Source organism: Anolis carolinensis, chromosome 1 (assembly GCF_035594765.1).
Source record: "Anolis carolinensis isolate JA03-04 chromosome 1, rAnoCar3.1.pri, whole genome shotgun sequence".
Lineage (NCBI taxonomy): Eukaryota > Metazoa > Chordata > Lepidosauria > Squamata > Dactyloidae > Anolis > Anolis carolinensis.
The window spans coordinates 314,290,994-314,312,873 of record NC_085841.1 but is presented as its reverse complement, the minus strand read 5'-3'; the positions used below and the strand labels follow the sequence as shown (position 1 = coordinate 314,312,873).

General features: G+C 42.3%; 1 protein-coding gene across 1 annotated transcript in view; it reads left to right on the top strand.

The window, feature by feature from the left end:
* disp2 (dispatched RND transporter family member 2) overlaps positions 1 to 19,796 on the top strand; it is a 34,928-nt gene extending 15,132 nt beyond the window's left edge. The window contains exons 3-8 of the mRNA XM_008116833.3: positions 2,973 to 3,002; positions 6,479 to 6,602; positions 11,826 to 11,938; positions 12,831 to 12,949; positions 13,439 to 13,536; positions 15,433 to 19,796. Of these exons, the coding sequence (XP_008115040.2) occupies positions 2,973 to 3,002; positions 6,479 to 6,602; positions 11,826 to 11,938; positions 12,831 to 12,949; positions 13,439 to 13,536; positions 15,433 to 18,849 (3,901 nt within the window). The 3' untranslated portion in view covers positions 18,850 to 19,796. The remainder of the gene's footprint in view (positions 1 to 2,972; positions 3,003 to 6,478; positions 6,603 to 11,825; positions 11,939 to 12,830; positions 12,950 to 13,438; positions 13,537 to 15,432) is intronic.
* Positions 19,797 to 21,880: the final 2,084 nt, after the last annotated feature.

The window sequence follows — 21,880 nt, the reverse complement described above, 5'->3', positions numbered from 1 at the left end:
TTATTACATTTTCATAAAGTTTTAGAGTAGAGAAAATTTTCCCAAAGTTCATCTTGTTGAATGTTAGTGGCATGGCAATACTACAGTTTAATGAACTACCTTTGGTTGCTAAAATATAGTACACTTAACCCACGTGTCTTGTTTTAAAGAAGAATTGTGATTCTTGGTGGGTCTCAGATCTCTTCTAAAAGAAATTTTGACTTTAAAATTTGCTTTCTGAGAAAGCACACTTTGTTTTCTGCTAGAGTGCATGTTGCCGAAGTGGAGCAGGGAGAGGAGGGATGTCTTGCCTTGCATTCCAGGACCTTTAACTGGATCTACAGGAGTTAACAACTGTTGGATTGTAGGTCTAGCTTATATTTTAATGAGGGATTCTTAACCTGGGATCCAGGGAAAACATTTTATTTCCTTCCTGTTAATCTGAAATTGTGTTTAAGTGTATTTGAGAAGAGTTGGAGTCCACAGCTATCATCGGAATCTAAAAGGGGCCCATGACTCCCATAACGTTTTTAATATATAGTGTTAGAGATAAATGGTTGACACAGATCTTGTAGACGGAATTTTGTTAGTGCTAATTGGCTGCTCTGTATTTTCACATTTTGTTTATAATGATGTATTAGATATTGTGCCCTTGGGTCCATTTATAGTGGAGATGAGATAATTTTAGAAATTATTCAGTCAATCAATCCTAATATTATACTCCTAAAAATGCCAGCAAGAATTATGATCTACAGGAGCAATATAGTCTTACTATTTCCTTTATGTTCTTGTTACATACCCTGCAATGTACATATGTCTCACTTGCCCTTGAATTCTGCTCCCCATAACACCATGTCTGCTGCAGAAAACTCTAGTTTCCAAGGGTACTGCAGGGCCCCTTAGTTCTGCTTTCCCCTATTGGGTGCTCCCAGAATGCCTCAGACTGAGCGTAATACCCATCATCCCTAGATATCATGGCCAATCCGATGTCTATAGACTACTACCCTATGCTTTTGAAGAATGCCTTTATTTAAATTTCAAATGAAGAACCTGATAACTTAAAAACCATTCAGTTAAACCTGAATTCCAAAATGTGGCTTGCTGTTGCATTTGTGCAAGATTTAATTTCTGCCTTAGCTTTGTCATATATTTTCTGAAAATAGTGTGTGGTTTACAGATTTCTTCGTACTCACACTTGTCTCTTATAACCATGAGAAGTCTCTTTGGCATTACAAACCCATCCATCTGTTTGACAGTTTTGTATTTCTATCTGATCCATACTGAACAGCTATTGGTGAAACATAAAGGAAGATGTTAGGCATGGAAGAACTCTGTGAAAGATTTTCTTTTTAGCCTGGGCTCACTCTGGTGATAAGATTGCTTATAAAATATACATTTTGAGGTCACGGAAACAGGATTTAGCATACTGCAAAGAGTAGGAAAAGTTAAAAGTTGCAGTTCTTTTATCTTTGTTGAAAGCCTTGGAAATATTTGGAGCATGAACATTAAATAAAAATATATAATTCAAAGTATCAATTGAATTATATATTTTTGGGGTCAACGGCTATTAAATTTAACATAAAGTGAAACAGAGTTTCCTTTTAGATTATGGACAGGGAGATAGTTATCTACTAGCAAATAACCTGGGTGGTTTGCAAGGAAATTAGTGAAGATTACTGTGATTCCGATTGTCAAACAACAACAAAACACACACACATATCATGTTACCTTATACTGAAGAAAAAGTGAAGCACTTAAAAATAACTAATAGTGGATTTTTGAATTAAAGGACTGTGAGAAGTTCTGATACTGATAACAATGGCAGGGCTCAGAATTGTATGTACATCTATTGCCCAGGCTGTAGTTTGAGGAAGTGGAGCCCCCGGTGGCACAATGGGTTAAATCCTTGTACCAGCAGGACTGCTGACTTGAAGGTTGGGTTGCTGACCTGAAGGTTGCCAGTTTGAATCCAGGGAGAGTGCAGATGAGCTCCCTCTGTCAGCGCCAGCTCCATACAGGGACATAAAAGATGCCTCCCACAAGGACATCAAACATCCTAGCGTCCCCTGGGCAACATCCTTGCAGACAAATAATTATCTCACACCAGAAGCAACTTGCAGTTTCTCAAGTCACTCCAGACACAAAAAATTTTTTGAGGAAGTATAGGTTTTAGATGTTTTAAAAATAGATCGTATAACCCAGAAATCTGCCCACTCCACTTTACATGCTGTGTTGCTGTATATACTCATGTATAACTCATGTATATACTCATGTAGAAATCCTAGTGAGAAAGCCAATCCATGCATCAATCCATGGGTAACTCATATTTTAAAAAAGGAAACCATCCCCTTCTCCGAGCAGAGTGATGAAAGGCGAGACATTAGTTCCCCCCTGGAAAAATCTAAAAGGAGCATTGATCTCCCGTACTCTCGTCACTGTTGTACTGCTTCTAGGTAGAAAATGAGGGCAGCAATTATGGTCAAGGGCACCAAGCTACCTGAGAAAATGTTGGCTCTTCCCCTTCTCCGTGGAATGATCCTCAACTTACTTACTTATCAAAATATGCAACTTTGTCCTCAACATCTACCTTTGATTTACATGAGGTCAACGTATGCACCAGTATATACATTACCAATTGTATTTATTTCTATTTATATCCTGTCATCATTCCAAACAGCCTCATAGATCCCCTCTCCCTTCTGCACAACAACCCTCGGATAGGTTAGGTAAAGGGAAAAGAGAGAGTGGGGGAGAGAGACAGACAATCTTAGGAGAGTTTAATGGCTCAGTAGGGAATATATGGTTAAATGAATTAAGCATTGGGTTCCAGTAAGGTTACCACCCTCAGCATGTTCCTTTGGTCTTCTTGGCCAGCGGTGCTTCATGAGGTCTGATTGTGTCCTTTGCCTGCCCAGAAGGGTTAACAGTCTCATTAATAGAGAATTCTGCTTTGCGTGAAATTAATAAGGCAATGAATATCTTTTTCCCCACAGACATGACAAAGCGTTCAGGATGCCAAAGAGGTAGGTTAAGATCAATCATTTCCTGTCCTTCTACATCATTATCATTTCCTCTCTTCGCACACCCTGCTGTTACAAATGAGACAATGTATTATTCTTGGTGACATCCTGGACTGGCAAAGAATTGTGGCTGCATTAGCAGGCACACTGTTCCTCATTATGAGCTTCCCATCTGTTTGAATTCTCTCCCCCCCTCCCTGCCACAATATACACACATGCACTTTGCAATGGAGGCATTCTGCTTTCTGAAAGAGCTGCTCCTCGAGATAGTTTCTTCAAACATCCTGCTTTGACGATGTTCATCTGCTGCTCTTTCAATTTTGGCTTGTAGCACTTATAGATCTATAACTGTTTCCTCAGAGGCACCATCTCCATATTTTCAGTGGCATGTACTCCTTAGCTGATGTGTTCAGGCTGGCAGCTTCAAAGCCATTTCACATATTATACTAAATTAGAACCACTTATTGGATTATCATATGGCATTATTCTTTATGTGTTTCTTTACTTAGCAAGCTTTACAGATGGAATTTCAAAAAAAAACATTTCCTTTATTTCCACCGGAAATAGGCAACCTTGTGACTTTCATTTGTGTGGACTACAGTTCCCATCAGGCCAGATTATTTTTATGCTGCTCGGGGCTTAAGAGAGTTGTAGCCCAAAACATACAAAAGCCGATCTTCTAAATTTCTACATATCTGGGCTGGCCTTTTGTTTTTCTTAATATGCCAGCAACTAGTGCCTTTATTCATTCATTTATTTATTTATTTACAGCATTTATATTCCGCCCTTCTCACCCCGAAGGGGACTCAGGGCGGGTCACATTACACATATAGGCAAACATTCAATGCCTTTTAACATAGAACAAAGACAAGACAAACATAGGCTCCGAGCGGCCTCGAACTCATGACCTCCTGGTCAGAGTGATTCATTGCAGTTAATTGCAGCTGGCTTGCTCTCCTGCCTGCGCCACAACCCAGGCACAGTTGTATCATTAGATATTAGTTGTAACATTAGTTGTATCATTAGATACAAATGTTTCTTTCCTCGATTAGTGGATTTCATGTGTGCTCTGGGTTTTACTCTGAACTTCAACAAAGCTATCTAAAGTTCAGAATGAAATCCAGTGTGGATGCATTGACTCCCTGATATGGGAGCCAGCAGTAGCCAATGTTCAGAAAAAGATAGTTTGTGCTGTATTAAAACTGGGATTCTATTCTGTTGATCATGTTGAACAAAGGTACTGTAGAATGAATGCAGTTTGACACAGTTTGGACTGCCATGGCTCAATGTTATGGGATCCTGGGATTTGTAGTTTGGTAAGCCACCAACACTCTTTGGCTGTAAAGGTTTTGTGAAGCTGCAACACCTACAATTCCATAGCACTGAGCCATGGAATTTAAAGTGGTGCCAAGCAACATGAATTGAACAGTGTTGATGCACCCTAAACATCCTGACTCAGATTGGTGATAACTGGTCACATTTCTTACCTTCATCTTCATCTGCCAAACAATGACAATGTTTATTCATCTCACTAAGAGAAATGCTGCCAATCTGTTTATCTGTCAGATGCAGTCAGAAACAAATAGCATTTTAATGAGAAAAAACATTTAGTCCAAGGTAGAGAGATGGCACTAAGAGACAATCAAACCTGTTGTGATGATTCTAAATGTAGATTTGTGTGGCAAGTAATCATTCAGTGAACTAGGGGTGCAATGGGTCAAACCCTTGCGCCAGCTGAACTGCTGACCTGAAGGTTGGCGGTTCAAATCTGCGAGACAGAGTGAGCTCCCTTCTGTCAGCTCTAGCTTCCCATGCGGGGACATCAGAAAAGCCTCCCAGCAGGATGGTAACACTTTCGGGCATCCCCTGAGCAACATCTCTGTAGACAGCCAATTATCTCAAATCAGAAGCGACTTGCAATCTGTTCATTTCTGACATGATAAAAAAATTCAATGGACTGGGAGAACTCCCTTAAGACAAAACAAGATGGTTTGGCTAGTTTGGGTGTGATGTTTGATTTTTCATCTTGGTTGAAGTCACTTCCTGTTAAAAAGACAGAATTTGAGACACTGAAAAAATATTTAAACCAGAGGACCTTTGCATCCTTTGCCCAGCTCTGATCTAAAGAGTAGGAGCCAGATTTCCAAAAGGCTGATTCATGCAAAAAGAAAAAGAAAAGAAATCCAATATTACGTATTATTTCTCCCTAGCACAGGGTGGGTAAAGTGTGTCCTTACAGCTGTGGTTAACTATAATTCCCATCAGCCAATGCTGAAAAATGCCTGGGTTGCAATCCAATATCATTTGGAAACTTACACTGTGTCTTGCCCATATCCTAGTAGGTCTGAAGAGAAATGAATGAAAGAGAAGACATGATAGTAGGTCAGTAGGTCAGAAGAGAAGGCTGAGAGGAGACATGATAGCCATGTACAAATATGTGAAGGGAAGTCATCAGGGCCGGTCGGAGATAAATTTAAATATTAAGCGGGGGTGCTGAAAAGCGCCCCCCGCCGGCCCCGCCTCCTGCGCCCTGGCCCCGCCTCCCACCCAGCGTGCCCTGGCCCCGCCTCCCACGCTGCGTGGGAAGCGGGGCCAGGGCACGCTGGGTGGGAGGCGGGGCCAAGGTTGGCCCCGCCTCCCATGCTATTTGCCCTGGCCCCGCCTCCCATGCAGCGTGGGAGGCGCGGCCAGGGTTGGAAAGAGGGAGGCTTCGCCGCCTGGGGAGGGGAGGAGGGGATCCCTCCTCCCCTCCCCGGGCGGCGAAAGAAGGAGGCTTCGCCGCCCGGGGAGGAGAGGAGGGGATCCCTCCTCCCCTTCCCGGGCGGCGAAAGAAGGAGGCTTCGCCGCCCGGGGACGGGAGGAGGGGATTCCTCCTCCCCTTCCCGGGCGGCGAAAGAAGGAGGCTTCGCCACCCGGGGAGGAGAGGAGGGGGTCCCTCCTCCCCTTCCCGGGCGGCGAAAGAGGGAGCCACAAGGCCAGGGCGCACTGGTCGGGCGGCGGGGCACCGTCAGAGAGGTGCCCCGCCTCCCGCCCAGCCTGACGGCGCCCCCCGGGACCTGCGCCCGAGGCGGCGGCGTCACTGGCCTCTATGGTGGGGCCGGCCCTGGAAGTCATAGGGAAGAGGGAGCAAGCTGGTTTTCTGCTGCCCTGCAGACTAGGACACGGAACAATGGCTTCAAACTACAGGAAAGGAGATTCCACCTGAACATCAGGAAGAACTTCCTCACTGTGAGAGCTGTTCGACAGTGGAACTCTCTCCCCGGGGCCGTGGTGGAGGCTCCTTCCTTGGAGGCTTTTAAGCAGAGGTTGGATGGCCATCTGTCGGGGGTGCTTTGAATGCGATTTCCTGCTTCTTAGCAGGGGGTTGGACTAGATGGCCCATGTGGTCTCTTCCAACTCTACTATTCTATGATTCTATGATTCTATGAAATACAGGAAGAACCTGGGTGACAATTGTTTTTTCTTTTTCTTCTCTCTAGCTTGTCCCAAGTAATTGCGGAGTGGCCAGTTGTTGTCTTAGTGCTCTGCTTGGTGACAGTATTGGTCTGTACTTTGGTGGGCTTGTTAGTGGGGAATTTGCCAGATTTTTCTGAGCCCTTGATGGTAAGTTACTATTAATGATGTAGTTGTATCAGCACATATTTGTTTTGTTATCTGCTTCAAAGTGGGGAAAGTACCACATAACAGAAGATTGTGCAATCCCATGACCCTCCATATTTTTTTAATTAAGATACATTTTAATAGTATATTATAAGGAAGAGTATATATAATAGAAAGGGTAAAAATCAATAAAACAAAAACACATACTTACACAACTAAGGGGGGGCAGCGGTGGGGGGGATGCGGTGGCGCAACAGGTTAAACTGCTGAGCTGCTGAACTTGCTGACTGGAAATTTGGTGGTTCGAATCCGCAGGATGGGGTGAGCTCCCGCTGTTAGCCCCAGCTTGTGCCAACCTAGCAGTTCGAAAACATACAAATGTGAGTAGATCAATAGGTATCGCCTTGGCAGGAAGGTAAACGGTGTTCCACGCAGTAATCCTGGCCACATGACCTAGGAGGTGTCTATGGACAGCGCAGGCTGTTTGGCTTAGAAATGGAGATGAGCACTACCTCCAAAGCCGGAGATGAGCACCACCCCTCAAGAGCCAGAATGGGAAGCCTTTACCTTATCTGTGTTTCTAGGCATTGAATGTTTGCCTTGTGTTGTGTATTCTGGAATCCGCCCTGAATCCCCTTGGGGAAATAGGGCGGAATACAAATAAAGTATTATTATTATTATTATTATTATTATTATTATTATTATTATTATTATTATCCAACTGCATTTAAACTATTTCTACTATTACAACTACATCTATATACAACTAACTTACATATGAATATATATGACTTCCAACTTGCCAGTTTACAATTTCCAGTTCCCAACTATTTCTTCTTCATCTATTACTGTTTGGGGGAAAAGCAAAAATATAAGCTCTTTCATAGTTATCTATTTTAAATGCCACTGAATTTAACTATCAGTTGAAACTGCAATCCTATTGTGCCTTACCATGGGTAATGCTATATAAGGAACATAGAAGATGCAGGTTTTAAATTATCTAGAAGCCTACAGTTACCCATAGAACGTGTGAATGACTTTTTGAACTGCCATTCCCAGAATCCCCAGCCAGTGTTTCTATGGATGTGCTAATTAAATAATTCTAGGTGTCATGGTACCCAAAAGTAACTTATTTCAAGCCCTAGTTGCCCAGTCCTGTGATAGAGGTTCATCCTATTCTGTTTCACCATTTTATTCAAGTAACAGTTATTTGATATTTCTAAATGCATAACTCGTATTTTCAGAGTCTTTTGGTAAATACTCTTAGCTGCCTAATGAAATGTGTGCTTCCACAAACCGCCAATAAAACAAACCTGGAAAGTATTTTCAATTAAAGGGGGGATTCTTTACGCTTTCATATTTTCAGAGCTTGTTAAATCATAGGATCTTAATAGACTCCTTGGGTAAATTATGAAGCAAATATATGCAGGCTATATACAGATTGGCTTGCGGCCAAGATCTGCCTTCTGGGAATAGAAGGGCTGTGCTCATGAAAGAGCTCTCTGGTGACTTGCTCCTTGAACACAGAGTCCACCTAATTCCGAGTCTTCCAGCCATCAGTGTTTTAGATGTCTGGAGGTGCTGCTAAAGGGGGGAAGCTGAAATGCAGCTATGGTAAGGAGGGCAAAACGAGGGCATTGCACTCCCCATAAGACTTTTGCTCATGAGTTGAGCATTCAGAAACAGAGCGTAGGCATCAAAAGAAAAGGAACAAAGTGGCAAAGGGAATGCAAACAGAGCAAATAGGATATGTATAGTTTACTCTCTGCAATGCTACAATTTGCAGACTGAAGCACTATTTCATGGGGGAAGGGGTTACAAAATTACTGTTTAGGATTCTGGGTATCATTCTCACCTTGCCCCCTTCCTCGATGCAGTGGCCCTTTGATATCAACTAGGGTTTTGTTTCAGGATCCCTTATGAATGCCAAAATCCATGAATGTTCAAGTCCCATTATACACAGGTGTATTAAAATGGTGTCCCAGGTATGCTGGAATCCATGGATATGGAGAGCCAATTGTAATTACTCAGCAGGAAGGAATAGGGAAGTCTGTCTTCCCATCAGCGTGCTGGAAAAAGCAAGGAACACCAGCACTGAAGCAATGATCCTCCGCCATCAACTCCGTTGGACTGGCCACGTTGTCCAAATGCCTGTCTCCCAGAACAGTTATTCTACTCCCAACTGAAAAATGGAAAATGGAAGGTTGGTGGACAGGAAAAGAGATTTAAAGATATGCTTAAAGCCAACCTTCAAAGCTGTGGCATAGACTCTGAGAACTGGGAAGCCCTGGCCCTTGAGCACTCTAACTGAAGGTCAGCTGTAACCAACAATGCTGTGGAATTTGAAGAAGCACAAATGGGGAGCAAAAGGGGGAAACGCGTCAAGAGAAAGGTGTGCCTTCCGTCTAGAAACCAATGTCTTCACTGTGAAAGAACATGCAGGTCAAGAATACGTTTCTACAGTCACCTACGAACTCACCGCCAAGACCCTGTGCTTAGAAGGCAATCCTATTCAGACATAAGTGATCGCTAATGATGATTACACATGCCTCAGTCTAGAAGCAACCCATTACACACAATCCTCTTGTAATTCTCCAGAACAAGTCCCATCATGATGAATGAGATCTGCCATGGTAGAGAAAGTACAATAATAGTATGATTTTTGCTCAACCTCCTTGACAATATTAGAAGCATTGCCAATGCATCAGAAAACTTTGATAAAAATGCGGTAGAGCTGTCTTGGGCTATTCAGGATTAATTCTGAATACTGCTTCTTCATGACCTTGGGATCTCAGCCCAAAATGCAATTGCTCATCTCAAACTGATTAGGCCTTTGAATAAATGGAACTTGCATATTTCCAAAGATTAGAAGGCATTTGCATTCCTTATGTTACATTCCTTGTTAAAAAGCAGAATGTAAAAGTGCCTTTTACCCAAGGAATATTATTAATGTAGTTTTTGAAGGCATTTTCTTCCAAAGGAGCAGGAAGAGGAGCCCTGCAGTGCACAGCCTCATGGTGAGGGCATGCATGAAAAAGGAAGAGGGCAAGAAGGAAAAGAGCGGAGGAAGAAAAATGGAGATGAAGAAGAGGCACCCCCTCTACTAACAGTTTTCTCCACGTCATCCTTCCCACCTGCCCATGAATCTTCAGAGCTTTTCCCCTTAGGGTATTGCTGTCTTCTTGCTCTTCACACTTCCATTTTGATAATGTTCCTCAGCTGAAACCTTTAGTTTGCCCACTAATGTCATACCACTGTCACAGATTAACATTTACACTTTTAGGGGATCGACAAATATCATATTGATAGTGGGAAATGATAGAGTCAGTGTGGTGTTGTGGATCAAGTGTTGTATTAGGACACCAGGAGACTGGGGTTAGAATCCCCTTTTGGCCATGGAAACCCACTGGGCAAGTCACACTCTTTAGCCTCAGACTAACACATGGGCAAACTCCCTGTGAACAAAGTAAACCTTGTGATAAGAGTTGTCTTAGGCCACGTCTACACTGCCATATATAATCCAGATTATCTGCTTTGAACTGAGTTATTTGGTAGTGTAGACTCATATAATTCAGTTCAAAGCAGATAATGTGGATTTTCTGCTTTGATAATTTGGATTACATCGCATTGTAGGAGTCCTAGTTTCTTTATTAGTGGTACTCCCTTGCTCCTACATCTTTCATTTCTGCTATGCTACCCAAGAAGCATTATGTTTCCTGTATACATATTTATATTTAACAAGATTCATTTCATTTGTTAGTGGGTGGGTGGGTTTGAAATAGGGGGTTCAAAGATTAATGTAGCGGATTCCTTCTACGATGAAAACAAGAACAAACAATCCAGGTGGGAAGAAATAAAATCATGTATGAGGATTTTTTTTACCTTCAATCTGGTATGATGTTTAATGCAGCAATGAAATGTGTCTTCAAACACAGAAGTAACTTGAGTGTAATCAATGCTGCCTGTTTGATATAAATGTAAATAATGACAATTTTAAATCGAATGTATTGGCACTTTTTCACTAACCCCTCCTTTGCATACATGGTGACATATCAAGTTCCTATTGATTCAGAGGCTGTGCTGTATCTAATTTTAATTTTAGGCCTCACATTTGTACATATTCTAGAAAACAGAGTTGAAAACAGGATTCCTATTGCTTTATATGGCCCCTTCTACACTGCCATATAATCTGTATTATCAAAGCAGATAATCCACATTATCTGCTTTGAACTGGATTATATGAATCTACACTGCCACATAATCCAATTCAAAACAGACAATATGGATTTTTTTATTTAAAAAAATCTGGATTATATGGCAGAGTAGAAGGGGCCTTGTAACCTGTTGGGGAATTACAATAAGCATAAATCAGGCAAATGCCATTGGTTGTTATGGAGGTCAGAAATCTGTTGCAATCATGCAGCAACCTAAATCCCACTCCCAATTCACCTTGCAGGCAGTGGAGACCACCTCCCCAATATAGTCAATGTTAGTACTGTTGGAAAGTTGGGGTATTAACAGGGATGCATTCCTGTAGTTGGATGTGCTGCAACAGGCATCTCCAGTAACCTCCAGGGATCCCTGGGAAGTTCCTGCAGGTAACATCCTTGAAGAGCATTCAGCCATAGGAAAATAGCTTATCTCTCTTATCTCCAACAATATGGAAAGGGACACGGGGGATTGGGGCTGTCATACTCATAGGCTATCACTCGTGGCTGAGTATGCTTGTCTTCCAAGGGTAGAGTCTTAGTGGTGGGTCCGTAGTTGGCTGTGGAGACATGTTCTGGACCCATATGGTCTTTCACTGTGAGGACATACATTTCCATATAGAAGGCGATCCTGACAAGGATTTGCTTGACTCGTCTTTCTCTTGGCACATTTCTCCCTTTCGCCCTCTATTCGTGCCTTGTCAAAATCCACAGCTGACCTCCAGTTGGAGCACTCGAGGCCCAGGGCTTCCCAATTCTTGGTGTTTATTCCACTTTTTTAAGGCTAGCTGTAAGCCCATTTTTAAATCTCTTTTTCTGTTCATCAACATTTTGTTGTCTGTTCTTGAGCTTAGAGTAAAATAACTTTCAGTGATAGTGATCAGGCATTCGGATAATACTGCTTACAAGGTTAACCTTTGGAAAACATAGCTATGCAATAATGTCTTCCTAGTATAGAACCTGAACTGTGATCTCTTTTTAGAATACCTATTTGTTTCTGTTATTTTTCTGCAAATAGGGTTTTGAGCCACGAGACACTGATATTGGCAGAAAACTCATGGTCTGGAAAAACCTGAAAAGCCAGACAGGCTACAAAAAGACACTTTCTTTTTTCCCTCCTACTGAAAACAGGTAAATGTTTTGCAGGAAAGATGTGTGGGCTGGACTAGACATTGCAGACTCCGCCAAGGAGCTGTTATATTGCATCATTCAATCATAGAAAAAATTATAGTTGCCTCTTTAAGTACAAGAATTGCCAGGCACCAGGGCCATGTCTTTTATTCTCTGTTTTTTGGTTCAGGAAAAGTAAAAAACAGGGCAAGAGTACTGAGTACTTTTGTTATACTTTGGATTTTTATCTAAATGATGTATTCCTGAGGACCAATGGTTGATGCTTAATGTGTCAAAGATACTACTGTAAACTGGGAGTTGGTGTTAGATTTTGCCCCTGAAATCCCATTATCTTGGATGATACTAACCTGAAAAAAACAAGTCATAACATTAGCTAGTCTAGTCCATAGTGATATCCTGTACCTGCATTTCTTGACCAGGGTTCCTGAAACCCTAGGGTTCCCTAAAACATTGCTAGGGTTTCTGTAAGAGAATGTGATTGAAAAATTTAAAACAAATATTGCAGAGATTCCCTAAGGATTTCAAGGTTTCCTCCATATTAAAATAAGTTGAGAAGGCCTGTGTTGCACCGAGTTATCCAAAAATGGGGTGGAGGACTCTGGTGAACTTTGAAACTGCCCTAATTACCATTCCCAGTGTGGGTCCATCTTGATAGAATAGATGACAATCCCCAGCCTCTTAAAATAAAAGCAAGTTCTAATAAAATAAAATTATGTATTTGCATGCATATATAGTAATCAAGCATGTTGTTTGGCCTTGAGAATCTAAGTCAGAGAAATAGTAAGAATAAAAAAAATTCTTATATGCCATGATATAAGAGGAAGTCAACTAGTTGACTTGCAGGAAGGTACTTAAGTCAAGAACTTAAAAAAATATTATTTTGTTTTGTTAGCTATGGGGACATGGGCATGAATAGAGGGCAGAGATCAATACACAACGAACAAGAAGCAAGAATCAAGAGGATGGTGGAGCCAAACTATGAAAAAGATGGATTTTTTTGTGGGCCTCCAGGTAGGTCTTATTTCAGATTGAGCTTCCAATAGTTTAAAAGGGAAGGAAAGAAGAGAATTCCTGATGCCTGTTAGAATAAAATATTTGTGGGACAGCTAGGATTTAACTGTTCTATTTGTGAAAGATGCTTCATGGGGACAGGTATCTTGCTTTTGATTCCCACCATTGTGGGGTTATGGTGTTTTGGTGATTCTTCCTGCTGGTCTTCTGGTAAATGGCAATGTAACTTGGCCATGGCAAAGGTAAACAGATTGATTCTTGGCATGCTAACTCAGAAGGTAGTCCTGCTAAGTTAAAAGGAGTTATCCCCATGTAAAAGTGGAAAGGATGGCTGCCTAAGTTATGGGAGGTAAATGGTGATTAAGTAGACAAATTAATCTTTTATTTTCAAAGAGGACAAGAATAATTAAAAACAACTGCAGGATTCCGTTTACTTTTGGTGTTGATTCCACAGACCTTCACATTCTATCCACTTTGTTTTGCTTTTAGGGAAGAATTATTCTCAGCTGGTATTTATGTCCACAACTGCTGGGAGCTTATGGAATTTGCAAGCAATACAGTCCATGTGTCAAATGGAGCAAGACAAGGTTTGTAGTGCTGCCACGGATGTGCCCATACTTTTGTTTTTCTGTTTTGTTTCAGGTTAACACTTTTGAATTAGAGATAAACCAATGTTTACATCTATAGTTTACATTTGTACATTGCACACACATGTCTGTTGCTCGTCCTAACTAAGATAGACCTGTTGAATGGGATTTTCCTGGGTGCCGATTTGCAGTTCACAAATGTATTGAGTAGGTCTACTCTTTATGAAACTAACAATCAGGATTGTATTCAGCCACACACAGAAGTCTGCACCCTACAACACTTTCCAGAACACAGAAATAAAGTATTGTCTCACTGGACATAAATTATTATCTGTAAGCAAAGACGTGGAATTTAAAAGGTTGTAGGGCAGTGGTTCTCAACCTGGGGTCCACTGATGTTTTTGGCCTTCAACTCCCAGAAATCCCAACAGCTGGTAAACTGGCTGGGATTTCTGGGAGTTGTAAGCCAAAAACATCTAGGGACCTCAGGTTGAGAACCACTGTTGTAGGGGGACTAATAACCACCCTTCGCTGTAGCCTTTTAGAAGGCATCTCATGCAACCACCTACTTGGTGCAGGAAGAATACCATCTATATATTAGGACAACAACTCCCATTATCCCTAGCCCTTGATAATCCTAACTGGGGATGAAAGGAGATGTAATTGAACAAGAATGGAAGAGGTACTGTGTTGCCTTCTCCCTGACCTACAGCAAAATGTCATAAAATTTCAGAATTGCATCAAGAAATTAGGTTCCAGTCTTGAGCTTGAAAACATGACCTATACCAAATGGCATTGATCACTGCATGAATATATATTTTCTTCATCTGAGCATAAGCTAACAAATAGGGCTGCTGCACAGGAGGTTCAGCATGACATCTAGAGCAGTGGTTCTCAATCTGTGGGTCCCCGGGTGTTTTGGCCTACAACTCCCAGAAATCCCAGCCAGTTTACCAGCTGTTAGGATTTCTAGGAGTTGAAGGCCAAAACATCTGGGGAACCACAGGTTGAGAACCACTGATCTAAAGAGTTGCATGAGCCCCATTAATGATCCATTTAAAAAGCAGGAGGGAAGTCATTGGTTTTAGTTCCCTTTCCTGATAAATTTGAGGCAAAGTTTAACACTTTAGATAAGAACATTTGTGTTATTGTGTTTTGACATGAAAAGTGAGCTTCACAGAAGCACATGTACACAGAGAATGAAAGCTGTCACAAAAGAGAGGGAGGGAGGCTTAGAAAAGAATAATAGGATCTTAGGAGCCTCCGGTGGCTCAGTGTGTTAAAGCGCTGAACTGCTGAATTTGCAGACCGAAAGGTCCCAGGTTGAAAAACGGGGAGCAGAGTGAGCGCCCGCTGTTAGCTCCAGCTTCTGCCAACCTAGCAGTTCAAAAACATGCAAATGTGAGTAGATCAATAGGTACCGCTCCGGCTGGAAGGTAACGGCATTCCATGCAGTCATGCCAGCCACATGACCTTGGAGGTGTCTACGGACAACACCGGCTCTTCGGCTTAGAAATGGAAATGAGCACTAACCCCCAGTCGGACACGACTGGACTTAACATCAGGGGAAACCTTTACCTTTACCTAGGGTTCATAGACACTTTATAATTAATACACTTTAACTGCCATGGCTTACTGCTATGGCATCATGTGAGTTGTAGTTTGGTGAAGCACTAGCATTTTTGGGGAGAGAATACTAAAGACCTTGTAAAACTATAACACCCATGATTCCATTGCATTGAGCCATGGCAGTTAAAGTGGTGTTGATGCACCCATAGGGTTGGAAAGGACCCAAAAGCCATCTAGTTCAACCTCCTGCCATGCAGGAATATATTGCCTGTTCCAGAGAAGCCTAATGGGGCCTAATTTATTTTCTTTCTTCTTGGTGTTTCCCAGATTCGGTCTCATCCACAGTTTGGGAGTCTTTGCCAGCGTACTGAAGCCAATGAATGCTGTCCAAGTTGGTCTCTTGGGAACTACATCGCTGCCCTGTACAACCGGTCCTCTTGTTTAGAGATCACCCAGGCAGATGTCTCCCACACCCTTGCCCTCCTGCGTTCTTGTGCCCCTGATTATCACAGAGGCGTCCTTGTCCCTCCTTGCATGGGTCCCAAGACTGAAAGAGACAAACATGTACAGTGTTCCAAAGTCCCGGAGAAATGCACTCGGTTCCATGCCATTTACCAGCTCCTTCATTTTGTAGTTGACAGAGATTTTCTAAGCCCACAGACAGTGGGATACCAAGTGCCAACCCTGAAATACAGCTTGCTGTTTTTGCCTACAGTGAAAGGAGCGTCCATGATGGGTATCTACCTGAACAACCTTGAATCCTGGGACTTGTTTGACAATTACACCTCCATCACCGGTATGGACCTGGGCCTTAAGCAGACACTATTCCAGCACTACCTTTTACTGGATACTATGTATCCAGCCATGGCAATACTGGCCATATTTCTAAGCATATTTTTTTATTCACGCTCAATCTTTATTACTTTTGTCATCGTGATGATTGTGTTTGGTACCTTGATGATTTCCTATTTCTTGTACAAGGTGGCCTTCCGATTCTCTTACTTCCCTTTTGTAAATCTGACAGCGATTGTCATTCTCAGCAGTCTTTGTGCCAACCACACCTGTGTTTTCTTTGACCTCTGGAACCTTAGCAAGAGCCAGAACCCATCCGCGGGGCTTTTGCAGTGGGTAAGACTAACCATGCATCATTTTGGTTATCTCATGCTGGCATCCTGCCTGACCACTGGTGCTGCTTTTTACACCAGCTATACAAGTTACATAACTGCCACCCGCTGCTTTGCCATCTACATGGGCACCTCTGTCCTGGTGCACTTGGTATTCATGTTGACATGGTTGCCTTCCTCTGTTGTGCTGTATGAGCGTTACCTAGCAAGAAACTGCATTTGTAAATCAGAAGATTATTGGAATAACCATGGGCAGAAGAGTATCATTCTCTCTTTCTGTCACATCCTTGGGAGTATCCAGAACACCTGGAGTGAAACCTCCAAGTTATTATTTGAGAAAGTTCTTCCTTGCGGGGTAATTAAGTTTCGTTACATCTGGATCTGCTGGTTTACTGCCATGGCTTTAGGAGGGGCCTACATTTCATGTCTGAACCCCAGATTAAAACTCCCCACTCTAGAACTGTCATCTCTGCAGGTTTTCAGGTTAAGCCACCCCTTTGAGAGGTATGATGCTGAATACTGTAATGAATTCATGTTTGAACGGCTAGAACAAGGTGAAGACTTGCCGATGCCTGTCATTATGGTATGGGGTGTTCTCCCTGTAGATAACGGAGACCACTTTAACCCCAAGAGTAATGGCACCCTGGTAATGGATACAGCATTTACAGTGGAAAATCCTGAAGCACAAAGGTGGTTGTTGGACTTTTGCCAAAAAGTAAAGAATCAGACTTTTTACTATTCTGACCTGGAACAAAAACCCACCATTTGCTTCATGGAGGAATTCCAGCGGTGGATGGACAGCCGCCAGTGCTCCAAGCGAGACCATAGTTTCAATCTTTGCTGCAACCACTTCTCCTTCCCTTATGGCAGAGAAGTCTTCCTCCATTGCATCAAGATGATGGTCATGGAACAAAACCGAGAGGAGGCAGAAGCTCATGACTCGGGCCTGCGGTTTGATGAAAAGGGCAATATTGTTGCTCTGGTGCTAGAGTTTCAAACTGTTCACTATTACAGCTTCAATTATAGCAAGGTCAAACATTTCTATGATGAAATTGGCCTCTGGATACGGGAAGAGATGAAGGCAGCCCCCATGGGGCTTCAGAATGGCTGGTTCACCAGTAAGCTAGAACTCTATAATCTCCAGCACAGTGTGGACACAGAGAGCATGGTAGTGTTGGGTTTGTCCATAGTCATCTGTTTTGTGGTTCTTTTGCTCACAACTTGGAATGTCCTTCTCAGTGTGTTCTCTGTTGCAGCCATTGCAGGCACTGCTCTAGTAACTGTTGGGCTTCTGGTTCTTCTGGAATGGCAGCTCAATGCTGTGGAGTCTCTTTTCATCTCAGCAGCTGTGGGCCTCTCTATTGACTTCACAGTGAACTACTGTATTTCCTACCACTTGTGTTCACACTCGGATCGCTTGAGCCGTGTAGCTTTCTCCTTGAAGCAGATGAGCTGTGCTACAGTCATGGGGACCTCTGCTCTGTTTTCTGCAGGCATCATTATGTTGCCTGCTAATGTGCTGGCATATCGTAAACTGGGCATCTTCATGATGATGCTCAAGTGTATCAGCTGTGGCTTTGCAACTTTTTTCTTCCAGTCTCTTTGCTGCTTCTTTGGACCAGAGAAGAACTGTGGACAAATTCGTTGGCCTTGCACTCGTGCTATGAAGGACTATTCAGATGGTCCCAGTTCATCCAACAGAACTTTTACTTGTGGAAGGAATGAGAAACAGATCAGAACACAAAAAAGCCAGGAATCCAACAGTACAAATGAACAATATGAGCTCCAGCCTTTAGCTAGAAAACTTAGTGATAGCTTTGACAATAGCACCTCCACAAGCAAGCTATCTAACCGCCCCTCTGTCTTATCTGAAGATATTCAACTCCAAGACAGTAGGTGCCCTAGGATGGAAATCCACACTTCCTTTGAAAGAGACAGGCATAGTATTGAACCAGCTGAGGGATGCCACACAACTCTTTGCCAGTGTCCAGCCTTGCAAACATCTTCTCCTTATAAAGATGGGAAAGACTCAGGAACGGAAACTGAAAGCCATCAAGATGAGCTTTGCAGAGTCTGTAGATGTCAAAAATATGCCCCCCAAAAATGGGAACATCTTCAGTCAACCACAACAATAGGTGACGATAGGCTACTCAGTAAGTCACATTGCTCAAGCAACACCGATCAACAAAAATCCGATTATACCTCAGAAAACAGTAATCTACCAGAAACTGGACTGTATGATCTCCACAGATGCCTTTATTCCACTGGCAGCTCTTTCAGTGTCCAGAATGTCTCCAGTGAGACCTCCCTCAGTGACTTTGAACCAAGCATAAAACTTGTGGAATCAGCCAGTTCTTGTCCCGGCCATTTAAACATAGCCGATTCTTGTTGTTCAACTCAGAGAGGCCATTTGAATGGAAAGAGAGACACACTGAAACTGGACCTGAGGGAAACGGTCTTTGATACGACTGCATCCGCATCACACCAACTCAGCGGTTTGAGGAGGATTCGGTTAGGAGGATTAGGGGCTGAGGAGGAGCCCGTTGTTCTCCCAAACAGCAAGCCAGATATGCCTGATGTTTGGATCAAGCGGTCCAGTGTGCAAAACTCGAGGTACTAAAAGGGAAATCTCAGAGGAAACAAAGGCTACATTAGGAGCAAGGAAAATAAATGTCCCTTTTGAACAGCACGCATGTAACTGTCTGCGCTCTGACATGAGAACAAAGCGTGCTGTTACAGTACAGCGAAAGTGACACATTTTTACAAAGCCAGCAAATCTGATGTGGATTAGAAGCAAATGTTAATGCTGCGTCAGCTGCTCAGATGCCTACTCAGTAGTCAGTGCCGTACTCCCAATTATACCGTAGGATTATCAAGCAAGAGTTGTCTGTCATTCTCTCTAGAGCAATTTGTTTTGGCGTGCCATTCCTGTGAGGAATCAATGGAGAGGCATGGTGATTAGAGGAATAAACAGCTCAATAGATATTGAGAGACAGAGAGATCTTACATTAAAAAGTATTTGGTGTGACGAGTCGCTGTCACGTTGCAGCTGACTGATTGAATATTGTTGACTCAACAGATATAGTGTCTTTTTTGTTAAAATACCATTTTACCATCATCATACAAATATCCTTATGAAATAAATATTAAAAAGGGTAAACATGTCTCTTGGGCATTTTCAGAGGATATTTATCAGAACCTCTTTTTAAAAATCTCTACATATATTTTAACAATTTACTCTAAATTGAAAGTTTTGGTGGATTTCCTTTCCCCTGCCCAAAAAATATATTTAAAGTTTGGCATAACTGTTTTTCTTGTAGTTTTTCATTCTTTCGTTCTGAGTAATTTGTATTTTACTGTGGAGGGTGGTATTCATGCTAGATGTTCTGCTCAAAACTGTACATAGATTTTTAGGTTTGCCTATCTATGGAAGCCTGGATTTTTCTTTTTCTGTTGGCCCAGAGCTGTGAGACAGCCCTTAACCCTTTCAACAACCACAATTTGTTTTTTCATCTGTCTAATTAAATGGTAACCCAGCATTAACAAATAAACTTCATGTTTTTTAAACCAGTCTTCATGCTTTTTTCTTCTCTCTCTTTTACTGTCTGCCCTTTAATCAAATCTCATTTCAATTAAAATATTTCTTAGCATAACACTTAAGAAACTTATTATTCAGATTACAACTTCCATCCCAGTTTTCCAGCTTTCAGTCTGCAGTGTTTATCTACAGACCCACTAAGAAAATCCAACAAATGCTACATTCAGCAAAGGAAAAGAGGGATCCCTTCATCTCTGCAGGAGTCTACCGTATACTATGCATCTGTGGACAAGTCTACATAGGGACCACCAAACACAGTATTGCCTAAACACAAATCTAGGTACATGAAAGACACTGCAGACTAATTCAACCAGGGAAGTCAGCCATAGCAGAAAACTTGATGAACCAACCTGGACACAGTATATTATTTGAGAACACAAAAATGCTGGACCACTCTAACAACAACTACCATATCAGACTATACAGAGAAACCACTGAAATCCACAAGCATGTGGACAATTTCAACAGAAAGGAAGAAACCATGAAAATGAACAAAATCTGGCTACCAGTATTAAAAAAACTCTAAAATCAGGACAATAAATAAAGAACAACACTCTCAAAAGAGAGGAATTCCAGACATGAAACAATCAGGGCCAGCTAGTACCTCCCAACAAAGGATTCCCCCAGGCAGGAAGCAGCCAGGCCTTGAGCTGCAAGGCCATTAAATGCTAATCAGGGTGATTTTCCCACCCCGGACCTTCCACAAATATACGTATAAACCTCCCTTGCTTAGTTTCCAACAAAATCCACAACCTCTGAGGATGCCAGCCATGTAAGTGGGCGACATCAGGAGACAATGCTTCTGGAACATGGCCATACAGCCTGGAAAACTCACACCAACCCAAAGCATGTCTTGTCCCCCTCCCCCCCCCCCCCCCCAATAATTTTAATAGTCTGTGCAGATCCTCCAGGGTACTGAAGAAAGAAAACTGGCCCCCAAATCAAGCAAAGTTGCCTATCCCTGCCCAAGTAATTGGGGGGGGGGGAGGATATCCTAGAAAACTGGAGACTGAAATAAGAGGGGATACAAAGTGCTAGAAAATTGGGGACTGAAATAAAACTTCATTTTGTGGACAAAATTCTGATTCGGGAGCCATTATTTATTTATTTACAACATTTATACCCCGCCCTTCTCACCCGAGGGGACTCAAGGCAGCTTACAAAAATTGGCAAAATTTAATGCCCCAGCATTAAAATTTAATTTACCAGCATTCTTGGGTAGAAAAGGCTAAATATATTGTGAAACTACAATTCCCAGGCTTCTATAGCATTAAGCCATGGCATTTAAAGTGCATCAAACTGCATTAATTCTATAGTGTAGATTCACCCTTAGAAAGAAGAGATTTCCTTTACGATATCAACCATAAAGGTAAAGGTTTCCCCTGACGTTAAGTCCAGTCGTGTCCGACTCTGGGGGTTGGTGCTCATCTCCATTTCTAAGCTGAAGAGCCAGCATTGTCCGTAGATGCCTCCAAGGTCATGTGGCCGGCATGACTGCATGGAGCACCGTTACCTTCCCGCTGGAGCGGTACCTATTGATCTACTCACATTTGCATGTTTTTGAACTGTTAGGTTGGCAGAAGCTGGAGCTAACAGCGGGCGCTCACTCCGCTCCCCAATTCCCATTCCCATCTGCCTGCTGATGCTATTTGCCAACTAAAAGAATAGACCATGGTTAAATTACAAGAATACAGAAATTAAGCCTTTAATGTCATCTTTAACATTACAGTCAGATTAAGGGTGTACAACCTACTGTGCCGACAAAACAATTTGTCTTGGTATGGGATTAGTAGTAAAGTCAGGAAAATTTAAGAGCTACTTTTAAGGTTTGCTTCTAGCTGTCTAGTTGCCAAGAAACTAAAGAGAACTTTGGTGTGCTGTAAAACATGGTGCACTACTTTGGTTCTCCAGATATTATTGGGCTTCTCAAGTCATCCCTGACACACACAAAAATTGGGCTGTAACTCCCATCTGCTCCAGCCAACATGCCAGTAGTGAGGGATTATAGAAGATGTGGCCTCAACATCTGGAATCAGTTGCCCGCTTCTCTCCC